Source organism: Barbus barbus, assembly GCF_936440315.1.
Source record: "Barbus barbus genome assembly, chromosome: 43".
NCBI lineage: Eukaryota > Metazoa > Chordata > Actinopteri > Cypriniformes > Cyprinidae > Barbus > Barbus barbus.
In genome coordinates, this window is record NC_136721.1 from 551,064 (window position 1) to 578,636 (window position 27,573).

At 39.1% G+C, this 27,573-nt stretch overlaps 1 protein-coding gene across 1 annotated transcript; it reads right to left on the minus strand.

Annotated features, from left to right (window-relative positions):
• Nucleotides 1–1,069: 1,069 nt before the first annotated feature.
• LOC306862031 (la-related protein 1-like) lies at nt 1,070–27,226 on the minus strand. The gene is made up of 19 exons (XM_079404616.1): nt 26,727–27,226; nt 20,888–20,949; nt 19,494–19,559; nt 19,192–19,339; nt 18,180–18,314; nt 17,310–17,456; nt 15,874–16,033; nt 14,236–14,380; nt 13,989–14,163; nt 12,747–12,904; nt 11,134–11,502; nt 8,548–8,671; nt 7,696–7,901; nt 7,065–7,171; nt 5,941–6,098; nt 5,723–5,867; nt 4,265–4,374; nt 3,135–3,262; nt 1,070–2,806 (listed from the first exon to the last, which is right to left on the minus strand). The coding sequence occupies exons 1-19, from the start codon at nt 26,992–26,994 to the stop codon at nt 2,654–2,656; spliced, it is 2,964 nt and encodes a 987-aa protein (XP_079260742.1). The 5' UTR covers nt 26,995–27,226; the 3' UTR covers nt 1,070–2,653.
• Between the last annotated feature and the right edge of the window lie 347 nt (nt 27,227–27,573).

Below are 27,573 nucleotides of genomic sequence, written 5' to 3' on the forward strand. Positions count from 1 at the left end.
GGTTAGCTGTGGAGTGTAAGTTATGGTGATGAATGCCGCTAAAAGCTTTCATGGTACCTAAACCCCAGGACTGGTGCAAACTAAACTGAATCTCACCTGACTAGCAGCTAAACCGGCTTCATGGTACAGGCCCCCGAAGCCTGCTGCACAAAACCAGTTTTGTTTTTTACCCAGGTAAGTTAGTTTAGTTTGAGCAAACTGAGTTTTTGGCTCAAAGAGCGGGATATTTTATTTGTTGCAATGATAACTTGAGCTACACGGCTACCCTGCTCCACAGAGATCTGATCTGATCATCATCAGTCTGTCTGGAATGACATGAAGAAACAGAACAAACTGAGACTAAATCCAGAAGAACTGTGTCTCCAAGACGCTTCAAGAAACCTCCTGCAAAGCTGAGGATGCTGTCATAAATAGATTTTCTTTATCAATTAACTTCTATGAACTAAATTAAATCAACATTTGTTGTGAGCATGCTTGGTGTTTAAAGCAGCTTTTGTCCTCGGTGCTCTTGAGCAGAGTTTCTCAGGAGCTTTGCAGGAGGTTTCTTGAAGCGTCTTGGAGACACAGTTCTTCTGGATTTAGTCTCAGTTTGTTCTGTTTCTTCATGTCATTCCAGACAGACTGATGATGATCAGATCAGATCTCAAACATCTCAAGATCTCAAACATCTCACTGGATTATTACAATTAATGGCTAAATGAATGTTTAGAAATATAAACTGATATTTCCTACTGGCACACTACAGCAGAAGATAGAAATAACTGACTTATAACCATTTTTAGCTGCTGGAAACACTAGTGGTCTAAGACTTGTGCACAGTACTGTGTATCTGATGGAATACAGAGTTAATCACAAACTCAGAGTTGACAGAGTTCATATTGACCTTTGTGAGCCCTGAACCTGCTCTAAATCAGGCTGGATCGGTTTGGTTTTATCAGCAGAAAACCTGCAACAATCCCCTCGAATGCTCTCTGTGCTCAACATTTGGAGTTGTGTCTCATTAGAATAAAGCCAATATTAATGGAAATCTACTGGTAGCTCGTCTGGTTCATAGAAAAGTTCAACAGCTGCTTTAAGGGTTTTGACCTTTTTAATTTTTTTTTTTTCATTAAAGAAAAAAATTCCACAAATCACACTAATAGCAATCACATCTGCCTATAATTCAGATAACATGTTCTGATACAAGATTTCAAGTATTTCACAGTTCCCATTGTTCTTCTCTCAATAAGCCAAATACATATCTGTGTGTGTCATGGTACTGAAGTATTAACAGTTTTAATAAATGCATAGTTATTTATATGACTTTATGAATGATTACCAGCATTAACGGATGAGAGGCTTTTTCCACACCGTTTAGTTGAATAAAATGTTTTTAATTACATCAGTGATCACAAGATTTGACTACAGCTCCTCTGAATGAAGAGGTCTATCGAGGGAAAGCAGGAGAAGGGAACTGCTCGACGTGTCACAGGTTAATACGAAATAAAATTCAAATCTAAATATTACCAGAGAGAGATGAATGGAAACCAAAACAACTGAAAACATTGGAGCAAACCAACAGGTAGATGTTCATATGGCAGCCAAACTCCTGTGAAAGTCCATAAATTAGATCAGCGACTGGAATATTGCTTGTGATCCAAAAGCAGTCGGAGAAGTTCTCAGATGCATCACTTATAATCATCATCAATAGTCTTTTTTTTTTTTTTTTTCACGTTTCCAGTTGATAGCCTGAGGTCAGTTTCCCTTTAGTCAGACCGTCCTGCTGTTAGCATGAAGAAAGTCAAGAAGTGATACTAAAACGAACCTGTAATAACACCGAGCTCCAGCGCAGAAGCTCAGACGCATTCGGGCCAGCATAAAAAAAAAAAATTGTAAGATGCACACGTAAGGCAAATATATCTCTATAAACAATAAATGACAGGTACAGCCAGGTGGTGTAATGTCTCTTAATTTCTTGAATTCATATGTACATTAGGATTAACACTCGTAGGGCCGGGGACAAACTCGCACTCGATCTGGGATGTTTCCGTCTCCGATGTTTCCTCGCAGGACGATGAGCGGAGGAATGATCCATGAACACGACCGAGCGCAGCTCGCTGAAGCTAAGAGTCGTCGTCGCTGTCTTCTGTAACAGACACGTGGAGGGAAACGAGAGGATTTGGCAAGCGGGACGTTAGTGTCACAGTGATGCCCAAGCCCTGGAAGCCATCTGCTAGAAAATGTATCGAAGGCCCCCGAAAAACCAGCAAAATAAAATCATCCGGCTCCAACAACTGCAGATCACATGATTTTCTGAGTGAAGTGTTCGTCTCATCCAGTACCTACTCTAGTCAAGACCAATCTTACCCTTCAACGCAACCCTTAAAAAACTAAACAAATCAAGGTGGAATCACGCATCGTTCGGGCCAAATAAAACAGCGACTCTACTGAGGATATAAAGCAGAAAGATGCAACAAAAACCTTTTTGTACCCCAATGATACAAGAGGAATAAAACTTCAAAGTCTTTCATAAAATAAAGCATGGAAGAGTTTCTGGTGCCCTCTGCTGTCCGTTTCTGACGCACAGATGCTGTGACGAGGAGGAGGAGGAGGAAGAGCCTTGATTTGACGATCGTGAGCCGTTGTGTCATGCTTGTGCGGACGGGTCAGACGCTCATTTGGGCGCCGCTGCTCGCTGACCCGGGGGTTTGACATCATCTCTGGCGGCAGGAGCAGCCTGCGCTCGGCTCGACGGCTGCAAGGGATGACGGCGACGGCCATCGCCGCTGGAAGGGTGTCTCTTACGCCCGCCGTCCTCCATGGGAGGCTAAACAGGGCAGAAAAAACGCAGCTTTAATGACACGCATCTCGTGATGCACAGAAGAAACACCAATCTAGGGCCGGGGCGAACATGGAACTACTACAGTGTGTCTGATATTTTTTTTTTTTGCCACATCGCCCAGCCCTACACACAAGAAACACCAATCAGAACCCAGCAGCGTGGCAGGGTTTGTTTGTATCAATGCGGAGATGAAGCGTCTCTTTCTGAGTGTTTTGTCAGCAGAGACAATAGGTCAAACATGCATTATGAAAGAAGCCATGTTGATTTCAAGCCTGCAAACGCCAAATGAAATAAGAAATGCACTTGCACTCACATCCACCCTGAAGTCCTCCAGACGCTTGAACTTGCTTAAATACTCCTGCAGCTTGGGGTCAATCTCCATGTTCTTTGATTTAGAGTATTTCAGAAAGGCCCAAAACTTCTCAAGTCCGTACAGCTGGCCTGTCAGAGTACATGAAGGACAATTAATCAAGAGCTCCAATAACTAGACCTCATTATTTCAGTGTGTGTGTGTGGGGGGGGGGGGGGTACCTCATGATACGATTACAGATTTTCAGATACAGAAACACACCAGTCTATAGTATGGGTAAGTCCTGACTCAAGAAATCAGTATTTCCAACAAACTATTAATTTCCTAATAAATCAAAAACATTTTACACTTCCCATTAGAGATGTTCCCGACGCCGAATACCGTTTGTAGAATACTGTTTGTAGAGGAAATGACATGTATACGCAACCTCTTAAAAAGGTAAAAAAATACTAGATTTATTATATTTCAACGGTTTGTCTCAGTTATATCGTTGGGTAATTATACTGTATATAAGCGGCAGGCATCAGGGAGCTGTTATTAATATGCAGGGCATTGAAACTGCTTTTGAATGCACCCTCGCTTTTTACTTTCCCTTTCGAGATTCACACCGACTCTATACTACAGAGCGGCAGTACTTACCACATATACAAGATCAGATGCTTGTCAGTGGTGCTCAGCATCTGGAAATCATTCATCATCCTCAGTCCTCTCTGATTACTCTGTTTATGTGGTAAGTTCAATCTTATATATACTGTAATGTAACAGACGACCGCTAGCAAGCGGCTAACCATGTCCCTTTAGTGGCTCCACAGAACTCCATAGTTTTTGAATATAGATTCACTATTCGGACAAATCCCTACTAATCCATAATAACAAAAGATCAATAATTAATATAATATTTTTCCAAACACTTGCCCTCACTGAAAATGGGGCAGGATGTATTAGTTTTTCCTCCTCCACTGCTGTTTTGTTCTGACAACATGTTGTTATTATTAGTAGTAGTAGTATATTAACTAGAATTTTTTTTTTTTGAAATTTGTGAATGGATGCAAATCAATAAAAAGACAGAATCATGATTCACATGTGAACTGACCCCCCCCCCCCCCCACACACATCTGCGAGCAGAGACAGACCTGCTTCGTAGTCTTTAACGGTCTCCTCTTGAAAGTCTTTAAATATGTCCGGCCTGAACTTCCTCTCAAGTCCATAGCTGTAAAACCTGAAGAGACACTCCAGCCCGTACCTGAGAAACAGCAGACAGACCATCAGTTCATCACACTGTCAGGACTTATTCAAATCAAAAGACCACACTAAAAGTGCCATTCATGTGGACTATGACTGTCAGAAATGGTGGCAGGCAGTATTCAAAAATAAATAAATAATTCCAGCATTTGATTATAAGAACAAAAAAATCATCAGTGTTTGACTGCAGCACAAAGTTAATTTATTTTCTATGAACTGCTGCTTGTAAACAGAAACAACGATTTCAATGGAAACTAAACTTCCACACCATCTTGGCCTTGATCTAAAAATATGACCCATGCTGACAAAATGAGTGTGAACGCACCGAGTCTAATTTTGAGCTACAGACCAAATAAAAAGTGAAAAATGTCAATTTTGGTCGAATTTGAGGTTCACACAAAAATGCGTTCATTAAGCCCTTGTCTAGCTCCAGATAGGAATTAAACATCTAAAATGATCTTTATTTGTGTGTTTTCTGAGAGGAGAACCTTTTTCTCTGCTGATATATGAATCATTCACATAAAGGCGTGCGATCCTGATAAATACACACATACTGCAGACACAGAAGTACAGTATTTATAGGCTATTCACACAAACAATCTGTTATATCTTAGATGAACGTTTGGGGAAAACATCTGATGTGCAACATTATATTAGATCCGTGTTACAGTAGGACTTACTATAGGCTGTCAAACAATAAAAGAAACGTTCCTGCTCTTGATTGAACTGCTTTCGTAGTTTTAATAATCAATTTATTTGTAATGAACACACTGAAGTGATTTTTACATCTGATTATTTGTTTCTTAATTGAATGATTTGTATACATGTCAAATGGAAAAAGTAATGCCTATTTGTTTCATTCTTATATTTATTCTACTGTTGTTGTTTTATTGCATCTGTTCTTATTTTTAATAAAGTTAAAATACAAAATGGCTATATTATGATAATTAATAAAGTAATTAATATTAAGAAAAGAAGAGGAGGAAATGATACAATGTTGCTGGTGATTTTGCTTTGGAACCTTCAGAAAACGAGCTCGATTTCTCTCAGAATTGGCTTTGCTTCAACTTCAAACGGGTGAAGCTCAGTCATTTTTCATCTGATTCCAACACATCATACATCATTTTAAAGGTATTTTAACGGACAATGGAGAATATGAAAATAGCTCATTTGTGAAAATTTGCTCATTGTGACTCATTCTGCCAGATAGTAGGTAATCTGGCTCAGAATTCTCTCAAAACACCAACATTTTCTATCAGGATTACCGCCCGTCAACACTGAAATGACATTACGTTATTCTACAGAAAAAAAGAGGCTTTTAAAAACCTTTAAGAGGTTTGTTTCCATACCTGTAGCCTTCTTTTCCGTCCTCCACCACCAGCTGTCTGAATTCCTCGTACATCTTTCTGTTGAAGTGATCTCGCAAGAAGAAGGACCAGAAGCGGAAGAGCGTGTTCATCTCCTGGGACTGGCCGATGCCGAGCCGCTTGCGCTCTGCGGGAGCGACAGAGAGACGTGAGCGCGAGGGTTTGAGGAGACGACGCTCCAGCTGAGGAGAGTAACTTACCGTTGAAGCAGCGCCGCCGGTACTTGTGGTAAACGTGCTGCGTGAATCCGTTCTCCTTCAGTAACTCGTGCGATGGGTGCTGGAACTTGGGAAGAGACTGAGGAGTGCAGCCGTAATTACCCAGCGCTGTGGTGCCTTCAGACGGACTCGCATTCGAGCTGCAGAGAAAACACAACATCCGGCATCAGCAGGGAAGGGGAAAAGACAACTGTAGGAGCCAGCTATCTACCTTATTATTCTGTTATTACTCTATCACTGTAGAATAAACACAGATGTGAAAATGCACAAAATCTGAACCGAAACATGTAGTTCATGAACGCTTTGGATTAAACATCTAAGCTTGGTCTCTTTTTAAAGAGGACAATTGGCTGATTGAAGTGTTAGAAGTTTAAGTTTACTGTAAGAAAATGTACTTACATTTTTTAATATATAAATATTTTACAAAAATAGTTAGGAATCTAAAATTGCTTTATATTCAAAGTGTTTAACTACACTAGGTTCCTAATTTGAAGTTGATATCTCAAACACTGAGGTTCTAGTGAGATTAAGCGTTGTACCAAAAACAGCCACCTGGTGACAAACTCCCATTAATTTTTTAAATGCATTTTCCTGTAACAAATACATATATTTGTGACACAATATTACTTCTAAATCACAAAACTGCCAAATATGGAATCCTGAGACTTAGACCATTCTACCAATGTGTTTAGTCAAGATTAGAAAAATTCTTGATTTTAATATATCATATTAAATTTTGTGACACTTGGTACCGCCCACTAGGGGGAGGGGCCTGATAAAAGGATTCAGTTAATAGGTTAAATATTGGATAAATGTATGACTTCAGCAATTATGACTGAATTTGTTTTTAAAGTTTTTGATCTAGGAGTTAAATATTTGAAATTAGTTTAGCATCAAATTTTTTTAGTTCTTTAGTATTTAATATCACTTTAGTGTTGCATACACAATTCCTTTATAGCAGGACAAAGGACATGATTTTTAGTGGCAGATAAGAGCATCACATGCTCCTCCTTCAATAGTCCATTTGTGCCATTCTGATGACTTTATTATTCTCAAATGAAGTCTCTTATCATGTGAATGGTCATGAATTGAGTGTGTTTGCTGACCTGACGGAGGCGGTGCGGGAGCGGTGCTCTCTGGAGTCCATCACCCAGCCCACGTGACACTCCATGGGCGGATTGGAGCTGTGCCGCGTCTTTCGCTTGCGAGGCGTCTGAAAGAGAGTTCATCCGTCAGATCAATAACTGATAGAGCCGTGACGATAAATCGATGCAGAATCAATTCGTGGATCGATTCGGAGTTCTTCCGAATGAGTTGCAATTCACTCTGGAATCGATTCTGAGCTTAGATTATAAGACTCTACTCTAGTTTTTATCTACACACTCAAATGCTGATGAAACAGTGCTTGTGTGAGTCTGTAATCTCACCTGGGCTCAGAATGCTTTTATGACGCCAGATTAATATAAACAGCCCACTGTGAACACCCTTGTCATTCACATCCACCTTTTTGAATTTTATGAATGATTATTTTAGGTTCAAGTGTGTAAGGATTTGGAAACAAGCAGAGTACAGCCGTTTCTGAAGCATGCAGCACCACCTGCTGTTCAAATCTAAGCTCAGAATCCATTCCAGAAAGAATCGCCATGCATTCGGAAAAGCTCAGAATCACAACGAATCGATTCAGTTTCCCAGCTCTAATAACTGACAGGTTTCCAGCCTATAAGAGCAGATACATACTTTGGCGTCCAGCGGCCGTCCTTCCTTCACCACAGGGTAGAAGCGGGGCGTCTGCGTGGGGTCTTTGAGCCGTGGGGTGCGAGGCGTGCGGGGCGTTCTGGTGCTGCGGTAGCTGGGCGAGTCAGGCACGGCCGTCGGAAGAGAGCGGGCCATAGCCGACGGCTCAGGCGCTCCGAACAGTTTGTTGGCCAAGGCTTCTGTGGGGACTATGGGAGAGAAAACATTCATGTCTTTAAACCATCAGAACAAATCAAGTCAGACAGGATGGTTTTGATGACTATTGCAGCATTTTCCCTGAGATCACTATGCAAAACATGTAAACTAGGGCTGGGCACTACAGCAAATAATAAAATCTCACATTTTTTTGGTTCGACTGATTTAGATTTGTTATTTTTTTTTATATTTAACTAATCAACTTAAAATGAAACCACCATTATTTATTAACCATGTGGTTAAAGTTCTATTCCAAGTGCAGCACATTCAATTCTTAACATGGTGTAAATGTAATTCACAATCTTTGCAGAAAAGATGCATCAGAGTAGTGCTTGTTTGTCGTTCTCAGAACAATGAGTTTGTAAAAATCGACGCATTTCAGAAAGGCAGGGCATAGAGGAGCAACAATAATGTACAGTATGTGGAAAATAATGTGTTTTTGAACCTTAAACCGCATAAACATATTGCATTACACCAAATACACAAAATAATGTTCTTTTTAGCAACGTCATATGACCCCTTTAACGTCAGCTAAATTTTTTTATTCAGCACTTCCTTCAACATGATCTTATTATTTTTCTTATTGAAGTGTTGAAAAGGCCTAGCCCTGGTGTGAGAGTGTTTGTGGGTCAGACTCACTCTGCTGGGGGCGCGGGGGTCCCGGAGGAACCTCCTGGTTGGGGTCGATGGGCGGTTCAGGGGTCAGACAGTCAAACTGCTCTCGGCTGATCAGGTGCACCTTCTTGAAGTTCTCCACTTCTTGCTGTTGTTACAAGATTCAAAAGATTCAAAGCGTTTATTGTCATGTGCACAGAACAGGTTTCCCTGTACAATGAAATTCTTTCTTTGCTGTCCACAGTGAATGCCAAGACAAGAACAAAAACTACGTAAAAAATACAATAAAACTACAAGTAGAAATATAACCTATGTAGATACAGAAGACTATGTACATCTGTATGTGCAAGTATACAGTAATGACTTGAGTGCAAAATAACAGTACAGTAACATGAAAATTGAATGCAACTATATGATAATAATAGCAGCAGGAGTAACATTAACAAATGGGCAAAAATAAGGAGGAGCAATTTAGTACAACTAATCTATGAGATGAATGAGACTAGTCTGTGTCCTCTGGCTACCTGTTTAAAAGTCTAATGTCTGAGGGCAAGGAGAAGTCTCATAATCTGGAAGACCTGGAAGTTATTGAGCACTTGTCATTGAGACCAGACACTCAAACCAGAACCTCATACACATGCAGCCAGAAAGAAGCCAAACCAATATTAAAGCGATACACTTAATCGATAGACATCTCGCTCGTACCTGTGAGCCGGAGCGAGCCATGAACCCCAGAGCTGTGCTCAAACAGCAGTAAACTGAAGCTAACGCTATCTGGCTTTTCTAGCACCGCTGGCCTTACTGGACACGGCACGTGAACGGCACAAAGAGCACGACACAAAAGACCCCAACAAACGCTCTGGTGCAAGACCTTTCTGTGCCGCCCGTCCAGAAACACGGCGCTAAAGAACACGCTCTCACAGAAGAGTGCGAGAATGGACACACACCCAGAATCTGACAGAATCCAACTCAAAGACAAAACACATCTGCACACATGACAGAGAGAGCTGTGTCACCGTATCAGTCCAATCACAGATCCCTCACATCTGCAGAGAACAGGCTGAGCACTACTGCTGTGCTTTTCAGGAGATTTTATTCTTGGTGCATTTTTAATAATTTTACCATTTCGTTCTTGGCTATGCTTGCTTACACTACCTAGTATTAGTAAAGCAGGACTGTAGTGCACTTGTGCTCTTAATTTGAAAACTTTCAGAGCACTTTATGATCAATAAATTAGCCTTCCCATTGAATCCCAAGTGATTCTCAATAGTATTTTTTATTTTTTTACCTTGGTAAAAAACCTTATTAAATGTCAAATGCATTAATTTATAAACTTTTTCAAAATTATTAAAATTATCATCAGAATAAGCAACCAATCAAATGAAATCAGTATCAACAAAATTCATCTTTGCACTACAGATGTGGCACAGAAGAACAACAAATATTTGGGTATATTAAGAGCGTTTAAACAAGCTCGAGGCGGCGTGAATGCATTTAAATTCATAATGTTATGAGGTTAATGTTTTAAATATAAAGTTTAAAGATGACAAGTCACTGTCTTTGTCACCGAATCATTAATTCAATCGATTCATTCACAGCTGATTCAGAAGTGCTTTTATAAGTTGACTCAGATTCGTTCGAAACAGATTCATTCATAAATAAAACACCCCTGTGACTTTGGAACTATTTTCATTAACAGAGTACAATCAGACAATAGGGTTCCTAAAATCTAAGTCATTTAATATAGACTTCTTGTTTATTGGACTGCAGTATAAAATCAGTATCACACTCACAAACTAACTTTATAATCATTAAAAAGCTATCACTCATCTCAATCTCACAGACTTCCCTTATAATCAATGAAGCTCTACACTGCACGCTGAATTATTTACATTGTGTCTACACTTTGTGTTATAATGATAGGATTCGTGAGTTTGCATTCAACACTGAACAAATCTCCAGAGTTTTTAGCAGCGAGTTGATTCTGACTTAAACTCAAGAAATCAACAGAAATGGCTGTGATTGGCTATTCTGCTCAATGCTGCAAAAACACGCTGTAAACAGAAACCTGTGCTGCTCTCCAGAGCTCAAACACACTCTGGTGCTAGGGGTGTGCGATACTGACAAAAAATCCTCTCAATATAAACTTTAAATGCATTTTATTAGACTGAATCCTGCAGTGAAAGAACACACTCAATGCACACGCACTAATCTAGACTTCACGCTCTCTGTAGGGGTGTTTTGAATGGTTTTTGCAAAATACTCTATATTGTCAAATCGCACATTGTTAAAACAACAATTAGGATATTATCGCACACCCCTATCTGGTGCTATTAAATATTTTTACACATTCAGTCATTTTTGGTCGGACTGTAGAGCCCTGTGCTGTCCGGTTTTCTCTCTATAACTGATTTAGATTTTTTGCATGGGCACAAACCATCCTATTTTCTCATTAAAATAAAATCGAACCAAATGTTAATTTTTTTCTTGTGCATTGCTCACTGGAAGCTGTTTCTGCACTTAAATAAGTCTATTTACTGGTTCTGTGAACTAGAGATCAGTCCTGACGTGCATCAACAGCAAACGGCCATAAATCAGAGGACAACTCACCTTGATAGTGGCATATTCGGGCTCGTACGTGTCGTCCCAGAGGTCTTGTTCGTAGTAATAAAGTCCATCGTTAATGATTTTGACCAGTTCGCTGGTCAGTTTGGAGCGCGAGGTGTGGTTCCCGGTGCGGTCTCCTCCGGGATGCTTGCGCAGATAAGGCGGCGTCTGAGTGACGATCAGGATCTTGTTGACGTCTCGATCGTCGATTTCACAGTCCGAATCCTCATCTGACCAATCGGTGAAAGTGTTGCGTCGGCCGTCTATCTGCTCCATCTCCTCGTCAAACATGAAGTCCAGCTCCTCCGGCTCATCCTGGTCCTCGCCTGTGGTCGGGCCGGTCTGAACCGGTGTCTGCGCCTCTTCCGCTTTCTGCAACAAACCGTCCATCAATGACACACATCAGTTTCACACGGTCCAGATTTACAGCTGTGGTTTCGGTACTTGCTATGCTCAAGAAACAAAAACTTGACTGCAATGTTAAAAAAAAAAAGTACGTTTAAACTCTTTATTTAGTAACAACAAATTCAACAGGTTGCCTTAAATCTATATTTTTTCAAATGCTAAATCAACGTTTTAATAATGCTACATGCATCAACAAAGTGCAATTAAAAATCAACTAGATCCATATTAAGCAAAACTGTGACATCATTAAGATACTGAGAGCTGATGGTACAGAGTCTCAAGAATAAAGTTGCAGTGATTGCAAATGCTGTTGTACTCTACATGAAGCTGGTGGAAAGATAACGAAAGAGAGAATGTGAAGTGATGAGCATTATATTATTTTCAGCAATTCTGTCCATCATTTAGGTACAATCTGTATTTAGATGTAAATATATCGAGTACTGTTCACTACAGTCAAGAGAACATCCAGGTCATGTTGTGTGTTAGTAATAAAAGAGGGAAAAGTATATTTTGCTTAAAAGAAAGTGGAAGCTCATCTTTATATTTGTTGTATTTACCCCAATTCTATTCAATTCTAATGACTGAATATCTTCTTTAGGGTTGGGCAATATGGCCAAAAATATTATGATAATTTTTTTTCCATATCATATGATATTGATATTTACCATTAATAGGGAGGGAAAAACTTTCCACATGCTTGCTAGACCTTGAGAATAAATGTAAACAATTTAGGACCCCATGAAATGTCTTTTTTTTTTTTCTTAAATTCTTTTTTCCATTTGTCAATACCAATTTATCAGAAAAAAAATCTGTCTAATGAAATGAGTTGATAAAACTAACAGTTTTTGATCATTCTTTTAAAATGTGATGCAATGAAATCAATTTACAATAAAACACTGCATTTTTATTGTCAAGCAAGATGGTTATCGTGAAGGTCTTTCAGTTTCAGTGCTTGTTTGATGGTGGTTTTTCTCAAATGAAACTGTGTAAAGTTTAAAGGGACTCTCAGAGCAGCTCATGTGGTCATGTCCCTTATATAGACACACAGCGAGCGCCACACCAAGTGTATCAGATGAAACATCGACAGCGATTCGCATTTATGCATGCTGTTAGATTCATTTATAGAGTGAAAATGTCCAGAGCTCATCACTGATTTCAACATTTTATCGCGACTCAATATGATTTAGCCCTAATCTAATGTGTGTTTGTACCTTGGGTCGCGCCGGTGACGGCCGAGGCCTCTTCTTCACTTCGATCCATGACTCTGAGTCCAGATCGGGCAGGCTGGCGGACAGGCCCTTCGGCATCAGCTTCAGGTTACTCACATCACCGGTCTTGGACTGCACCGGCATGGAGGCCCTCAGAGAACCTGCAGGTCAAACCTTCAGTCAGAACTAGGGATGTAACGATATCAACATCTCACGGTACGGTATTTATTGGGAAATGTATAAAAAAAAAAAATGAAGAATTGGGAAAAATTACAATTTTGTACATTTAAAAAAAGTTAAATGATTCTATCTAATGCACTTTAACAGTTCAAAATTAAGAGCTGCAAGCCATGTTCTTAACTAAGAAAACTTCAGTCAGAAAAGAGTCAGTGAATTGACTTGTACCTGAACTTTTAAAGGGGACTCAAGCCTCTTTATTTGTGATATACTGTCTCAGTCTAAATTACATTCACACTGATGTTTTAGGAAGCCAAACAAATTAGAATATAATAACAACGACATCAACGACGGTAATAGCCATATATTGTAAAACAACTGCACTGTAAAATAAATGAAAATGAATATTTCATAGGTATATTATTTTTGCTTTACACTACAGTAGGATAATTACAATACTTTCCTAATTTCTGCACTTGAAAGAGATATTTTGAATTTGGACTCATTTAAACCGCTCGCTGTCAGCATTCATATCCTGCACTTTAAGCTTATATTTTGAAGGAAACTCCAGCTTCAGTGAAAACAGGCTTACAAAAACACGTCTCACTACAAATCTAGTGAAATGCTGTAATCATCTGCAGTGAAATAAAGTGTACCTGGTGGCCGTCATGTTCCCAAACCAACACTAAACTCACAGAACGAGCAATAAGCGAGTTGACTGCATTCATTCAGTGTGAACAGCGCTGTTCTGAGACGCCGAAAACACCGGATCACCAGCTGATCGTCTGAACGAAGTGTGTGCTTCGCTTTGAAACACACTTGATGAAGGGATTAAACATATTGTGCTTTCAGTTTTAGTTCATTTGACAGATACTGTGCCAAAGCATAATGGCCCAAAACAAAATGTTTTCTTTTTCCAAAACTACACTTCTTGCCCGGAAGACCTATCGTTTCATATTGTCATGCGAGCACGATAATATTGAGACAGTTTTGCTGCCGCGGTATTGATAATATCATTACATCTCTATTCAGAACCGTCCTTCTTTACCCATTACGGCTAGCTCTCACCTGTCGGCTTCTCCACAACGTTCCTGGGAACAAACTCTGGGCAGTTGATGAGCTGCGAAAAGTCTGTGTGTGAATGGTCCAGCAAAGCGAGGCCAGGCAGCGGCCATTTCTCAGGCTCCTCCTTGCAGCGGATCTTCATATCGATGATCTCCACCACCTTACTGTCCTTCAGAGCCTGGAAGAAAAGCAGACGTCAAACACGGCGGCTCATAAAGCAGCGGTGCAGGCGGCCGGTGGAGGATCTGACCTCTATGATGAGGCTGACGTCTGTGGTGAGCGCCTGCACTCGGTGGAAACTCGCGATCAGAGCCACCGGCAGGAAGCCCTCCTGATCCATCTTCCTGCGCAGGAAGAAATCCCTCTCCAGGTTGTCCATGCTGAAGTAGTATTCACTGCAGAAACAAACACACCATCTCAACGCATTATACCTTTTATATGGCTAGAAAGTATAAAACTCTTCCATGAAAAAAGTATTTAATTCTTGTTTTACCCATAATTTGCATTTGTATTCAAGGAATGCAAACACAAACACGAATCCTGATTACAGCAGTCATGGGACGTCTGTGTGTGTGTGTGTGTGTAAGGTGAGCTTACAAACCTATGTAGAATATACATTTTGTTGCGTGTAATAGTGAATTGCAGCGTGTATTTGTGGGAAGCGTTGATGCTTTGTAGTTAATTTGTAATTAGAACTAATAATAAACAGCTGTTGGAAACATGGGACACGTGTCAAAAGTGCCAATGAATTCTCAGGTAAAGACTGGAATATACTACACGAATTTAAAATCTGAACAGATTTTTAAAACACCAGGCATCATACACTTACCGACTCTGAAGTCATTCTGAACACCACAAACTCACGCAGAAACATGCGCCTTGTTGCTCGGAGACGCTTGACAGATGAAGACACTACTGCTGTGTCCCAATTCACCTACTTATACTATGCCCTGAAAGCATGTACTCTTTTTGTGAAGAAAAAGTACATATTGAGTATGTAGCAGAATAGTAGGCAAACTTTGGGACAGACTACTTCGTTATAACTGCGTCTTTATCGGACGCTCTGTTGCTTAGTTACGAGCATCCTGTCACCTGTCAATCATCTCATCACAGTTAACATCATCCACATTTCATTTCATTTCCTACGTCTTGAAGAGAAGTGAAGAGGCACGTTGATCTGCCAGGCGTGGGTCTTTCATGCCGAGAACTCTCTTCATGTGTTTGCATAATGATGCATTTAAAAGTTAATGATTAAACGTATCATTATAAAAGTTCACAATGTTGCAGCAGATGAAATATAACACGCATAACATTAAATAAATATTTTTTAATCAGGTTAGACACTGATTATTTATCACTCAAACCCCTTTCTCTGCCTGGCCATCAATAGTGCATATGCACCATGTTTGTAGTTTAAACTCTTTTTATGCATGTTTGTAGTTCTAATCGAATCCTCGTCCACCGCAGTGTGTTGTGGGTAATATTAGCTGTTAGAGTGTGCATCGATCTGCACTTTCCATTCTAACCGGAAGTAGAAGACCATCCGGGAATCTTTGGCATACTTTTTTTTAAACTTGCTATGATTTGGGACGTACTAATTCTATTCTTGAATACCATTTAGGACAGATAGTGTTCGAATTGGGACGCAGCATATGTGCTCTAAAATCGGCTGTAAATATCAGACATGTTTGATCTGTTCCAAATGGGTGGAATTAAAGTCTGGAAAAACAAAAAGAAGTCTGTGACCATCTACACTTCGTGATTTTCTAAGGAATTGGTCACCTCTAACCTGCAGACTGGCTCTAACTAGCGTCGACTGCTCCAGACTGTAAATCAGGGCATCGTGTAGTGTATTCCAGGCTTAAGGAGTTGAGCGTTATTCACTCACATCTGTCTCTTGATGTAGTCCTTCAGCAGGTCCTGGTCCAGAGCGTACAGCTCAGCGCTGCTCATGTTGTCATAATAGTAGGTCATTGTGCTGTTGAACTTCTGACCGCAAGCACCATCCTTCCCGTCATAACCTTTATAGCCATAGTAGTCATAATGACCTGATGAGACCAGAACAGACTGGGTAAAACAGCAGATGAACTCCTGGAGTATTTACAGAACTGTGAGGATCAAGCAAAATCATTCTCTTTTAACCCTCTGGGGTGTTGTTCATGTGGTGGTCAAATTACCTTTTAACCACCGTTAACCACTTTTTGTGTATAGACCTGAAAATGAAATTTACAACTTATTTCTGAGTGCCGAAGAATTCAAGACTTACGACATTTTAAGTTTGCTTTCTTTGTAAAGAAAACGCTTGGCAAATTATTGCTGAAGTGAAAAAAAAAAAAAAAAAAAAAAAAGTTTAAATGTTTTTTTTACTTTTACCATGTTTTTTCTGAAATTCGAAAAACTGAGATGTTCTGAGAAAAGTAATTATTTTAGTAAATTGAATTGTTTTATAGATTACTTCAAGTCTCTTACTGTCTTACCTCCTGTTTAATACAATTATGTTTATATAACTTATGAATAATTCTTATTCATTTAGTTTGTTCTCTCTATTTTTTTTTCTTTTCTATCTTTTCGTTAGTGGTTTTGTAATATTGTTTTGGGGTTTGGTATATAAAAGTATATAGTAAAAAAAGTGGTAATATTGTTTAACTTGTATAACTAATAAAAAGTAAAAAAAAAAAATAATTTAAATAATCGTAAAAATAAACTAAAAAAAGTGTTACAGAAATTTGAGTATTATAAAACAAAATTCACAAAAATACTATTTTTAAACTTTATACGAAATATATATTTTCAAAAACATGTTTAACCCTAAAACTGCAAGAAAATCAAAGCCATAAATCTGAAAAAGTTCTGTTCCAAATTTGAGGTTGACATCACAAAAAAAATTTAGATTGAAGTTTTTGTTTGGGCAAATTTTAAAATCACGAACAATACAAGTGTGACTATTTTTATCAGGACCATTTAACATTTTCAAATCATTTTTTTTTTTTCACATAGCAAGTACCACGTTTTGTACCATTCCAATAAAGAAAAAAAATAAAAGTAAAATATATATATATATATATATATATATATATATATATATATATATATATATATATATATATATATTATTTGGGGGGGGGGGGGGGGGGGGGGGGGACCGAACACCACCAGAGGGATGACGTTATTTCTGTAACATGGGGACAGACAGACTTTATATCTTTAGATTCAAATGAAAATGAGTGTCTTAAACCGAAGCCAAACTATCTCAGTGAAGAGGCTCTGAATCCGGTGTGAGATCTGTGCTGGAGTCATGTCCATGTGTTTTTAAGTGTTCTCTACCTCTGCCGCGTCCTCTTCCCCGGCCCCGACCCCGGCCCCGTCCCCGGCCCCTGACGGTGCTTCTGTACGGCGCTCCCTCGCTCTTCACGCTCGACACCTCGTCATGGTCGTCCTTGAACTCATGATCGTACTTCCCACTGTGCCAGTCTGCAAACACAAGCACAAGCACACGCTGCTGTAGTGAAGAACAGACAAAACCTGCAAACTCAAACACTCAGTGCTGGTGTGACCGACCAAATGGAAACGCAAGTCCGTTATACTGCCATACAAACGTTTGGGACCAGGAAGATTTTTAATGGTTTTAAAAGAAGCCTCTTCTGCTCATCAAGGCTCCATTCATTTGATTGAAAATACAGTAAAAACAGTAAAATTATGAAATATTAGAATGTAAATCAGCTGTTTTCTATGTGAATATGTGTTAAACAGTAATGTATTTCTGTGATCTGCAGCTGTATTTTCAGCATCATTACTCCAGTCTTCAGTGATCTTCAGAAATCATAATAATATACTGATTTACTGATCAACAAACATTTCTGATTATTATCAATGTTGAACACAGTTGAGCTTTTAAAAAGTTAAAAAGAACAGTATTTACTCAAAACAGAAATCTTTTTGAGCAATATAAGACTTTACTATCACTTTTTCTCAATTTAACACATACTTTGAATAAAACTATTAATTTCTTTCAAACACAAGGAAAAAAATGAAATGACCCAAAGTTTTGGACAGTAGTGTATAATGTTACAAAAGATTTCTGCACAAACAGCTTGTAACACTCCAAAGAGCAAGGAAGACGTGCATCATATGACCCCTTTAAGTGTGTTTAGGTGTGTATCTGGTGAGATGTGGCGGGTTTGGATGTGTGGGCACCTCTCAGGTCGTTTCTGCCGTTAGGAGGAACTCGATGAGCGTCAAACTGGCGCGTGTTATTCCTGGAGGCCGAGCGCTCGCGAGGACCCTCAGACTTCACCTCGATCATCAGAGGAACCCACTTGTGCTTATTTCCTACAACAGCATCACAAATATATGTCATAATACATCTTACAGCTGATACAAGGAACATTAGTAGGGATGTAATGATATCCAAATCTCACGATACGATACTGCGATATGAAGTCCACGATACGATATTTATTGTGATATTAAAAAAAAAGACAAATTAAGAAATTGAAAAATTGCAACATGCAACCCATGCTCTTAACTAAGAAAATTGAAGTCAGAGAAAAGACAGTGAATTGATTTGTAGCTGAACTTTAAGGGGACTCAACCTCGTTATTCGTGATATACTGTCTCAGTCTGAATTACATTCACAATGCTGTTTTAGGAAGCCAAACAAATCTGAATATAATAATATATAGAAACAACAACTACAGTAATAACCATTTATAATAAAACAATTGCACTGTAAAATAAATGAAAATGAATATTTCATATGTATATTATTTTTGCTTTACCCTACAGTACGGAAATTACAATACTTCTTTCCTAATTTTTACACTTAAAGAGATTTTGAATGTGGACTCATTTAAACCGCTCGCTGACAGCCATTCATATCCTGCACTTTAAGCTTTTATTTTGACGGAAACGACTGTAGAGCTTTTATTTTGAAGGAAACTCCAGCTTCAGTGAAAATATGCTTACAAAAATGCATCTCACTACAAATCTAGTGAAATGCTGTAATCATCTGCTGCTGAAATAAAGCAGAACTGGTGGCCATTGCTAACAGAAAGTGAAATAAACGAGTTGACTGCATTCATTCAGTGTGAACGGAGCCGTTCTGAGACACGGAAAACAATCGTTACATCCCTAATTAATAGTGTCCATTCATTCATGTTCCAGAGAGGCTCTTAAAAAACACAAAAACAGTTTAGGCTTCAAACACCTCGCTTTTTTTGTCCATTTTTCTGCGACTCCTCGTCAGTGTTTTTCTCCTCTCCAGAGTCGTCTGATTTGGCTTTCAGGTTCTCTTTACTCTCTTCGTTTTCCCTCTTTCCTTTGGACTCTCGTTTGACCACTGCCTTCTTCACCACCTGACGGGTTCATCAAACCAAACAGATAAACAATCACAAACCCGTCTGGCGTTACACTCCATCAGCTCTGTATGCAAGGAACCGGTCTCCACCGGAGAGTTTCTTTACATCCAGAGTGCATCAAAGCTGTATATGCATTCAGACACTGTCGTACCTGGACCTCCTTCGTAGCGATCTCTCCAGGTGTCGGCCAGTTGTTTGCATCTCCAAAATCCCCCACCTTCAAAACCAGAGTGAAGCAGACTGTAACTCTTCAGTAAAACACAGCCACTCGCTGCGGTCTCATACGGCGATCAGAAGCTGCCCAATACAATCCAGCACCTCCAGAACTAATTCAGGAGTTCTCAAGCCTTTTGGGGCCAGGGACCCCTTACAGGGGAGAAATTCTTCCAAGGGCCCCCTCATAATTATAACAGTGATTCAGCATATACTTACTACAATGTGTTCTCTTAGATGCCATTGGAACATTTTATTCTTTTTTTTTGGATTAGGTTTAATTTTTCTGGATTACTTTTTTCCTAATTTTTCTGTTTTAATGGTTAAATTAAATCAAAAAAGCACATCTAATTATTTGAAATCAAAATGTATACAATTTAACAAGAATTTATTAAAGGTTCAACAACAAAAAATTGTTTTAGGGCCATATAAAATCTGCTTGATTTTATTCTTCTCAAATTCAGTGTTTTTAATTTTTTATTCATGTGAATTCCATTTTAATGTTTAAATTAAATTAATCTAAAAGCATGTCTAATAAATTACATTTATAAAAACTCAAACTTAATATTTTTATTAGACTTTTTACAATAATATTGCCATATGAAATTTTATTTTCTTCAAAAATTCTTTGTTTGAATTTTTCTGAATTTAATTTAATACAAATTTATTATCAAAAATGGTGGTAATCAAACGAAGGCATAAAACAATTTTTTTTAAAACCTAATCAAATCAAAATTTAACAATTCTGGCAAACAAACTTCTGTACTGTAAAGTGAGATTATTGCTTCGTAACAACAACAATAATAAAATTATTACTGTAAGAGGTACATTCTACTGTACAATAGTAATATTTGCTCCATTTATTCACAAAGACACGCAGATTCATATTTCAATAGCAGTTTTTTGTGATTTATTATTCACAGACACGAGTCCATACCGTGATTTGATTAAGTGCACTGAGCAACTTTCGATTTATCCAAAACCTGCCGAATTTCTTGACATTCTGTGTTATGCACTGAACTACATTTAGACTGGATTCTGTGTCACTGACCCCTCGCTGTGAGAACCCCTGATCTAATTTATAATAATATACATCTAAACGTTCAGGAATATAACCGTATTAATCTTCTGGACTCATAACCTGCATCAGTCTTTCAAATAAAGTCTTGTTTGACATCTCATTAAAGACTGCTGTGTTCACGAGGCTCCTGCACTGCATTAGGGGCGTCTGTGCTGCTTTCACATGCGTGTAAAACAGGTCTCAGTCGTGCCGAGTCTGATCATCTGGGCTCGCTCAAACACACTGCTGCTGTAGAGAAGAACGCCACTCACCTTCCCGCCGCGTCTCATCCTCGTGTTCCCCGCCTTCACCACCTTCGTGGGCCCAGAATGCTCTAGAGCAGGAAAAAAGAGAGAGAGCATGACAATTACAATCAGCTCAGATTATACAGCTTTCTCCTCATTAACACAGAGTTTCAGAAAGCAACTAACAGAGATGCATCACTTAAAGTCATCACGAAATCAAAATGAACCGTTCTTATTCATGCATCACTGCAGTATTTATTATGAAAGATCATATCATACGCTCGGAGAAAGACATGCTTTATTTTGAAGGTTTTTCACCAAAACAAAAGCTTGTTTAAACAGCGTAAAACACAATTTATTTTACAGTGAAAAACTGCAATGGTAATATTGCTTTTTATATTTTACTCCGTAGTAATAATAATGGTAATAAAATGATTAGATTTTCCCCAAACTTGTGCAGTGCTAGAGCAAGTGTATTTATAATTACACTTGAGATGTCAATTTAGGTTTATCCAGATGATTGTTAGATTCTCACATTTGATTTTTCTGTATATGATATTTTTCAGTCCTGCTGTATGCAGTAACATAATTATGCATATTTATAATCCACAGCTAATCAACATAGGCTTTTTTTACAACATAGAATATATTTATATATTTACAGCCTCGATCTGTGATAAGAAGCCACATCGGATCATAGTCATTTCAAACACTCGACTGATGTTGTGGAGTAAAAACATGTTGAAATGTTCTCTTCTGACGGACAGTAGGGAATGAAAAACAAACGAGCTATTATTGGTGATATAAGAACTGATATCAGCAGTGAGCTGAGCTGTGAGCATGAGCTGTTTTAGTCTCAGTTCCAGCTGTGAGAGTCAGTCAGCAGACGACAAGTGTCCATACAGCCTCTCCTCCAGCTGCTGGAACTAACAACCCTACACCTGACCCTTCACGTGACCTTTAATCTGACCCTAACTCAATCCTCACAGAAACACTCTGCCAAGATTCCCCAGCAGGAAAGAATACATCCAAATCAAACATACACGATCACTACAAAGGTCAACAGGCAAATCAGTCCAATTTGTGAGCCAAGCACTTTATGATCGATCAGAGGACTGAAGCAGCTGGACGTGTTTCCAACTACACAACCCATACGGACCAGCAATGGTCAGTCTATTCAGAGCTCCAGACTCATTCTTCCCCCGGTCTCTCTTTTGCGACTCACTTTCTCAGTTGGTCACATGAGCATATAATTTGGTCACATTTTTGTCATCAAGTTTAAATACATGAAATAAGTCCTGGAGCAATCCAGAAAAGTAATGGATCGAAAGCCATGTGTCTCATGAGTTCATATTTCAAATTTGAAGAAGATACCATGAAAAATGAGATTCCTGCAATATTTTTTCTGAAACTATTTATAGTCCCCCCCACCCCCCTGTTTGAGGAAAAATAACCACCAAATGGATTGCAGAATTATACAAGCTATTTTAGTCATTATACATGTTCCTGCATAGTTTTTCAATTATAAAATAATAGACAGAATTTTAGACATCATATAAGTGATTTATTTGAGCACTAAAAAATACAAAAATAATTATTTGAGTAATAAAATAGAAAAAGAATGCTTTGTATATAGTATGTATACTGAAGTATTCTGATTGCCAGACATTAAGTGATATTGCCAGACATGGTCATAGAGTCAGTAAACACACGCTGATGTGCTTCCATTCAGATGATAATCATACAGATGGGCCATATAATCAATAATAGCTGATCAATGAATCACAATGATAGCCGTCATAGAGTCGTTAATAAACACGCTGATGTGCGTCCATACAGATTATAATCATGCAGACACGGCCACATTCCCCACACAATACACACACACACATATATAAAAAATGTTGAAGAAAAAAAAAAGAAACAGTTTTTTTATGTAAAAAGCAGATCGCCAAGTTACGCCCCGCTCAGATGACAGAAGCGTCATAGCCTGCGTCAGAGCTGGCAGGAGGGAGCGCCAAATTCAAATAATCTATATTCCGCTTTTCTGAGACTTTTTTTTCCGTAGACGGTCTCATTCTGTTTGTAAAACCGTATGCTACAGCACCGTGTTGTTTTTTTACCACCAAGACGCTGTTTTTGAGCGTAATTTATTCCATAACGGACGCGAACAATAACTCTCTGAAGAAATGAAACGTAAACAGAGGAATATTCATCCTTATTACAACGTTATTGTTCCGCTGGACTAAAAGTGCTCGCTGGGATGTTGTTCTGTGGACCCTTAGCTCTCTAACTAAACTGGGATTTCAGCAGTGGACGCGTTTGTGGCTCGTTATTACAATGATAAAGGTACGTACTGCTTTTTTACTCTGTGTGTTTGGATGTGTACTGCTTACACAAATGTAGCAAATACATTCCTTATAAGCTTTCCATCGGAAAACAGAGATCTGTCGTCGATGCTTGAGGCTTAGACCTTCAGAATGATATATAGTTTGCCAAGATTAATGATATTCTTTCACGTTAAATTCATTCATAAACTAGTGGGGAAAAAAACCGCATCAGTGCGTCATCGCTCTGGTGAACGTTAACAGGTTAAAAGTGTAAGAAAAATGACATCATGTTTAGGGCCGTATGAAATGTTTTTCTCACCTTATGTTTTATTGTTACCAAATTCTGTGTTTTAGCATGTCTGATTATTTGAATGCATACAAACAGTTTTTATTTATTCTTACAGTAGCCTTATGAAATGTTTTCCCTTCGGACATTATGTGTTGAGTGTTTAAATATTACTGGATATCAGATGAAGGCATAAAACATTGATTTAATTTATATTTTAATTAATGAAAATTAAACATTTAAATGTTTGGCAAATAAAGGGGATTTACTATTAAAATTTAAATATTTTGTTATTTCTTTAAAAAAATAAAGTTGTATTATTTTTCACCAGCAGTAGTATTACGTATGTAATAGTAATATAGCCTGTTTCTGGCACAATGTCTTTAAAAAGTTAAACCGATCTTTTATTTTGACGGGTTGCCGTGAATACCTTTAAAGTTGTGTGTATATGATTTACTCAAATGGAATGGTAAACTGCTCGTGAAGTGACTCTCAGATCAGTTCTGGAGATGTTGTTGATGTATTTATGTCCTCGTTGAGACGCAGACGCTGAGCGTCACACATGCTGTGTATGTAACTAATAAACAAAACCGCACGTCTGAGACGCAGCACAGGATTCATATTTAAATCAACTTTTGCGGCTTAATATTTACAGATACTAGTCCATATCGCGATTTGATTTAAGTGTAATGACCTACTTTTGATTAATTCATCCAAACTTTTACAAATTCCGTCACATTCCGCGTTAAACTGGAAATTCTGTTTTTATGACTGGATTCTGTGATTCTATCTGCGTTTTCTGCATCGCGGAAATCATAGAGCCATATGAACAAAGGAGGCAACACTAGTAATATAATGAAACATTTACTAACAAAACAACATCTACCTCAAGCAATGCATTATTTACTATGTCTCGCGGCTCCAGCTCCAACTCACGAGACATCAAATGTTGACTCAGCAGTAGAGTTACACTCACGAGACAATGCACTTATTCACAATCACACAAGTACATGATTTGCTTGTGCTTTAGTTTAAAGCCTCGCCGATTAAACATTTCATTCGTGTGCTGCTCTGACATCCGCTTATTCAGAGCGCGTACACTGAAGCGTGCGTACACTAAAATGCCGGTAAAACGGCACATGATTACTTGGTTATCATCTGATTGTGCTAATACCGGAAAACACACACAAGGTTTACATATAAACACAGTTGTTCTAAAGTGAAAGTAAACGGTTGAGAGAGAAACCGATGCGTGCAGGTCTTAAAGGGGCAGAACTAAGCATGCTGCCGATGTTCATTAAAGGGATACTTCACCCAAAAATGTTAATTCTGTCATTATTTACTCACTGTCATGTTGTACCAAACCTGTAACACAAAAGATTATATACTTTGAAGAACGTGGGAAACCAAACAGTTTTGCATTCTTCAAAATATCTTATGTTCAACAGAAGAAAGAAACTCATTCAGGTTTTAAACAACTTGAGAGCGAGTAAATTACATATTCATTTATGGGTGAACTACTCCTTTAATGTTAATTAAATAAAACATAAAGAGAAAAATAACTCTCTGCTCTTGACTGAAGAACTTAAATACAGCTGCTAAAGTTCAGTAGTAAAAAAAATACTCAATTTTCAACAACTTTTCACATCATATCTCTTTGCACCAAATAGTATCGATAAGCAGTATCAGTATTGATATGTAAACGATAGCCATCCCTAATCTTGGATGCCCTGGGGGTAAGCGGATCCCCTTTAAGCATCACAAACAAAAGTGTTTTATTGTGTGTCTTCCTAAAACACCAGTGTGAATGTAATGTGGACTGAGACACTACATCACAACTAGAAAGAGCTTTAAGACCATGTGAAAAACAACAAAGACTTTTTTCTTGGGTTACAGCTCTTAATAAAGCAAATCAGACACCAGATAATGCATTTAACTTCCAAATCTACTACATGCTCGAATGGAAATCCCCATATAAAGCATCACAAACATTACATATTCAAATCCAACACTCAACTTACTGAACTCCAGCAATCATTGAAATGTAGAAGGTGTCAGCAGACTGAGTCCCTCAAACACTCTTTAGAGCTCATCCTGATCACATGGCACAAACCACGTTGTTCTCCTCATGCTGAGGAACTCTGGGATAGCAGCTCAATGAGCTCCGCAGCCCTGCAACACAGCACTTTCTGCTTCTGCTGATATAGAGCACTGCGCTCAATGAGGTCCGCCTGCATGTAGTGTTAATCTCACAGATGAATATGAGAGCACACAGGCTAGCAGCTAACGGCTAACAGACACGCGTGTGTGCGTTAAACATCACAACAGACACAAACCGGCACGACAGACGCTCATAAACCCGCATTCGGAGCAGAAAACGGATTCAAACCGCTTTTACTCGAATCCGAGCGAGCTCGCGACAAACACGTGGATCTCACACGTGTCCTCCCATAAACCACAGATAGCTGCAACATTCGGCGAATACGGTTTAATATCATAAACACACACGCATTCAATCTGATCTGACAGTATAAAACGCTCAATAATTAAGGGTTTGTGCAGCTCTTTGCTAATAAAGAGCCATCAGTGCTGGCCTGTCAGACGAGCCCAAACACAACAGGCCGCTAATGCTAATGCTAACCCGATAGCCATTTGTTCACAAAAGCAGCGAAGAATAGCAAGAGGTTCAGCGTCTCAACTGTGCTTATAACCTCAAACAATCAGCTCTGTTGAGCATTAGCACGTCTTATGTGATCACCCTGATGTTTAAAACCCTGGATCACCGACTCGAGGCCTAAGGTTACCGCAGCTAACGCTAACTCTCGCTGTCAGGCGTGTCTGAGGAGAACCGGAGAAATAACGTTAACCGACAAACACGAGAAACGCTGCAGACACACACCAGCAGCACAGCAGCAGCGCTATCTCTGCAGCAACAGACAATACATAAATATCAACTTCATTTCTGATCAGTAATATGCATTCATTTAGACAACTTTAAAGGCGATTTTCCCAATATTTTGAGTTTTTGCTCCCTCAGATTCCAGATGTTCAAATAAAGCTAGTTGTATCTCAGCCAAATATTATCATAAACCATACATCAATATAAGATTATTTATTCAGCGTCAGATGATGTGACAAAACTGCCCCTCATGAGTGGTTTAGTGCTCGGGGTCACAGAGATCACATCTCGCTCATCTGAGACCGGTCCGCTCCTCACACACACGGGCCCGGTGTTACCGGTGATACTGACCGTGCTGTGTTTGTCCGTTGACCCCGCTCATCTTCTTCGTCCAGGGGTTCACCTTGGGCGGCGGAGCCTCGGTAAAGTCCTTCTTCGAGGCGTCGTCTTCCGCCGGATCGGGGCTCTGCTTCGCCTGGCTGTTCCTCTCGTCTTTCGCGCGTTTGAGGCTTTGCTCCTTCAGCAGGAATCCTCCGTCTTTCTCGGTCTGGCACCGATCCTGCTCGTCCTGCTGGAGCAGCGAGTTTCTCGGTAGGAGAGTCTCCACCTCGGTGGCCATTTCTCCGCTAACAAACGCCTCAAATCCGCCGCAATGTGCTGCTCAAAGATCGCCGCTCGACGCGCTCCACTCCACCCCTAGACCAGCCGGCTTCAGTCTAAGACGCAGAGTGGCTGATTACAATTAAAACATGTAAAAGAACGCCGGGAAGCTTTAAAAACTCGGACTAGGCTTCGTTACTTGCGGCAGTGTGAAAGAACCACGCGTTGAACGTGAGCGCGCACGTACGCGCAGCGGGGCGTGGCGACTACAGAACGCGACGTCACGTGACGCCCTGCGCCCAGGTTTTATTTTCTAAATGTCATTCTTTAAATGAGGAATTTGTAGAACAAACATATCAACACTTATAAAGCAGGTCACTATAAAACTGAGCGCAGCACATATAAACATCACAAACAGTGTTTGTTACTCTTCTGAATAAAATGTAGGGTGAATCTTGTCTATGATGCAAAATCTCTCTCCTTCAAATTTTTTCTAGTTTACTTCTACTTTTTAAATACTTCAGTACAAATTAAAGCTATTTTTAGTTTCACTCAAATCTGTTTTTGTCCAAATTCATTTACTTTTAGAGTAAACTTG

Coding starts and splice junctions, on each gene's coding strand:
- LOC306862031 (XM_079404616.1), bottom strand. CDS start 26,994: ATGGCCACCGAGGTGGAGACTCTCCTACCGAGAAACTCGCTGCTCCAG. Junction 19,340..19,493: donor TCGCTACGAAGGAGGTCCAG/GTACGACAGTGT, acceptor TGAACCCGTCAG/GTGGTGAAGAAGGCAGTGGT. Junction 2,807..3,134: donor TGGAGGACTTCAGGGTGGAT/GTGAGTGCAAGT, acceptor TGCCCTGTTTAG/CCTCCCATGGAGGACGGCGG.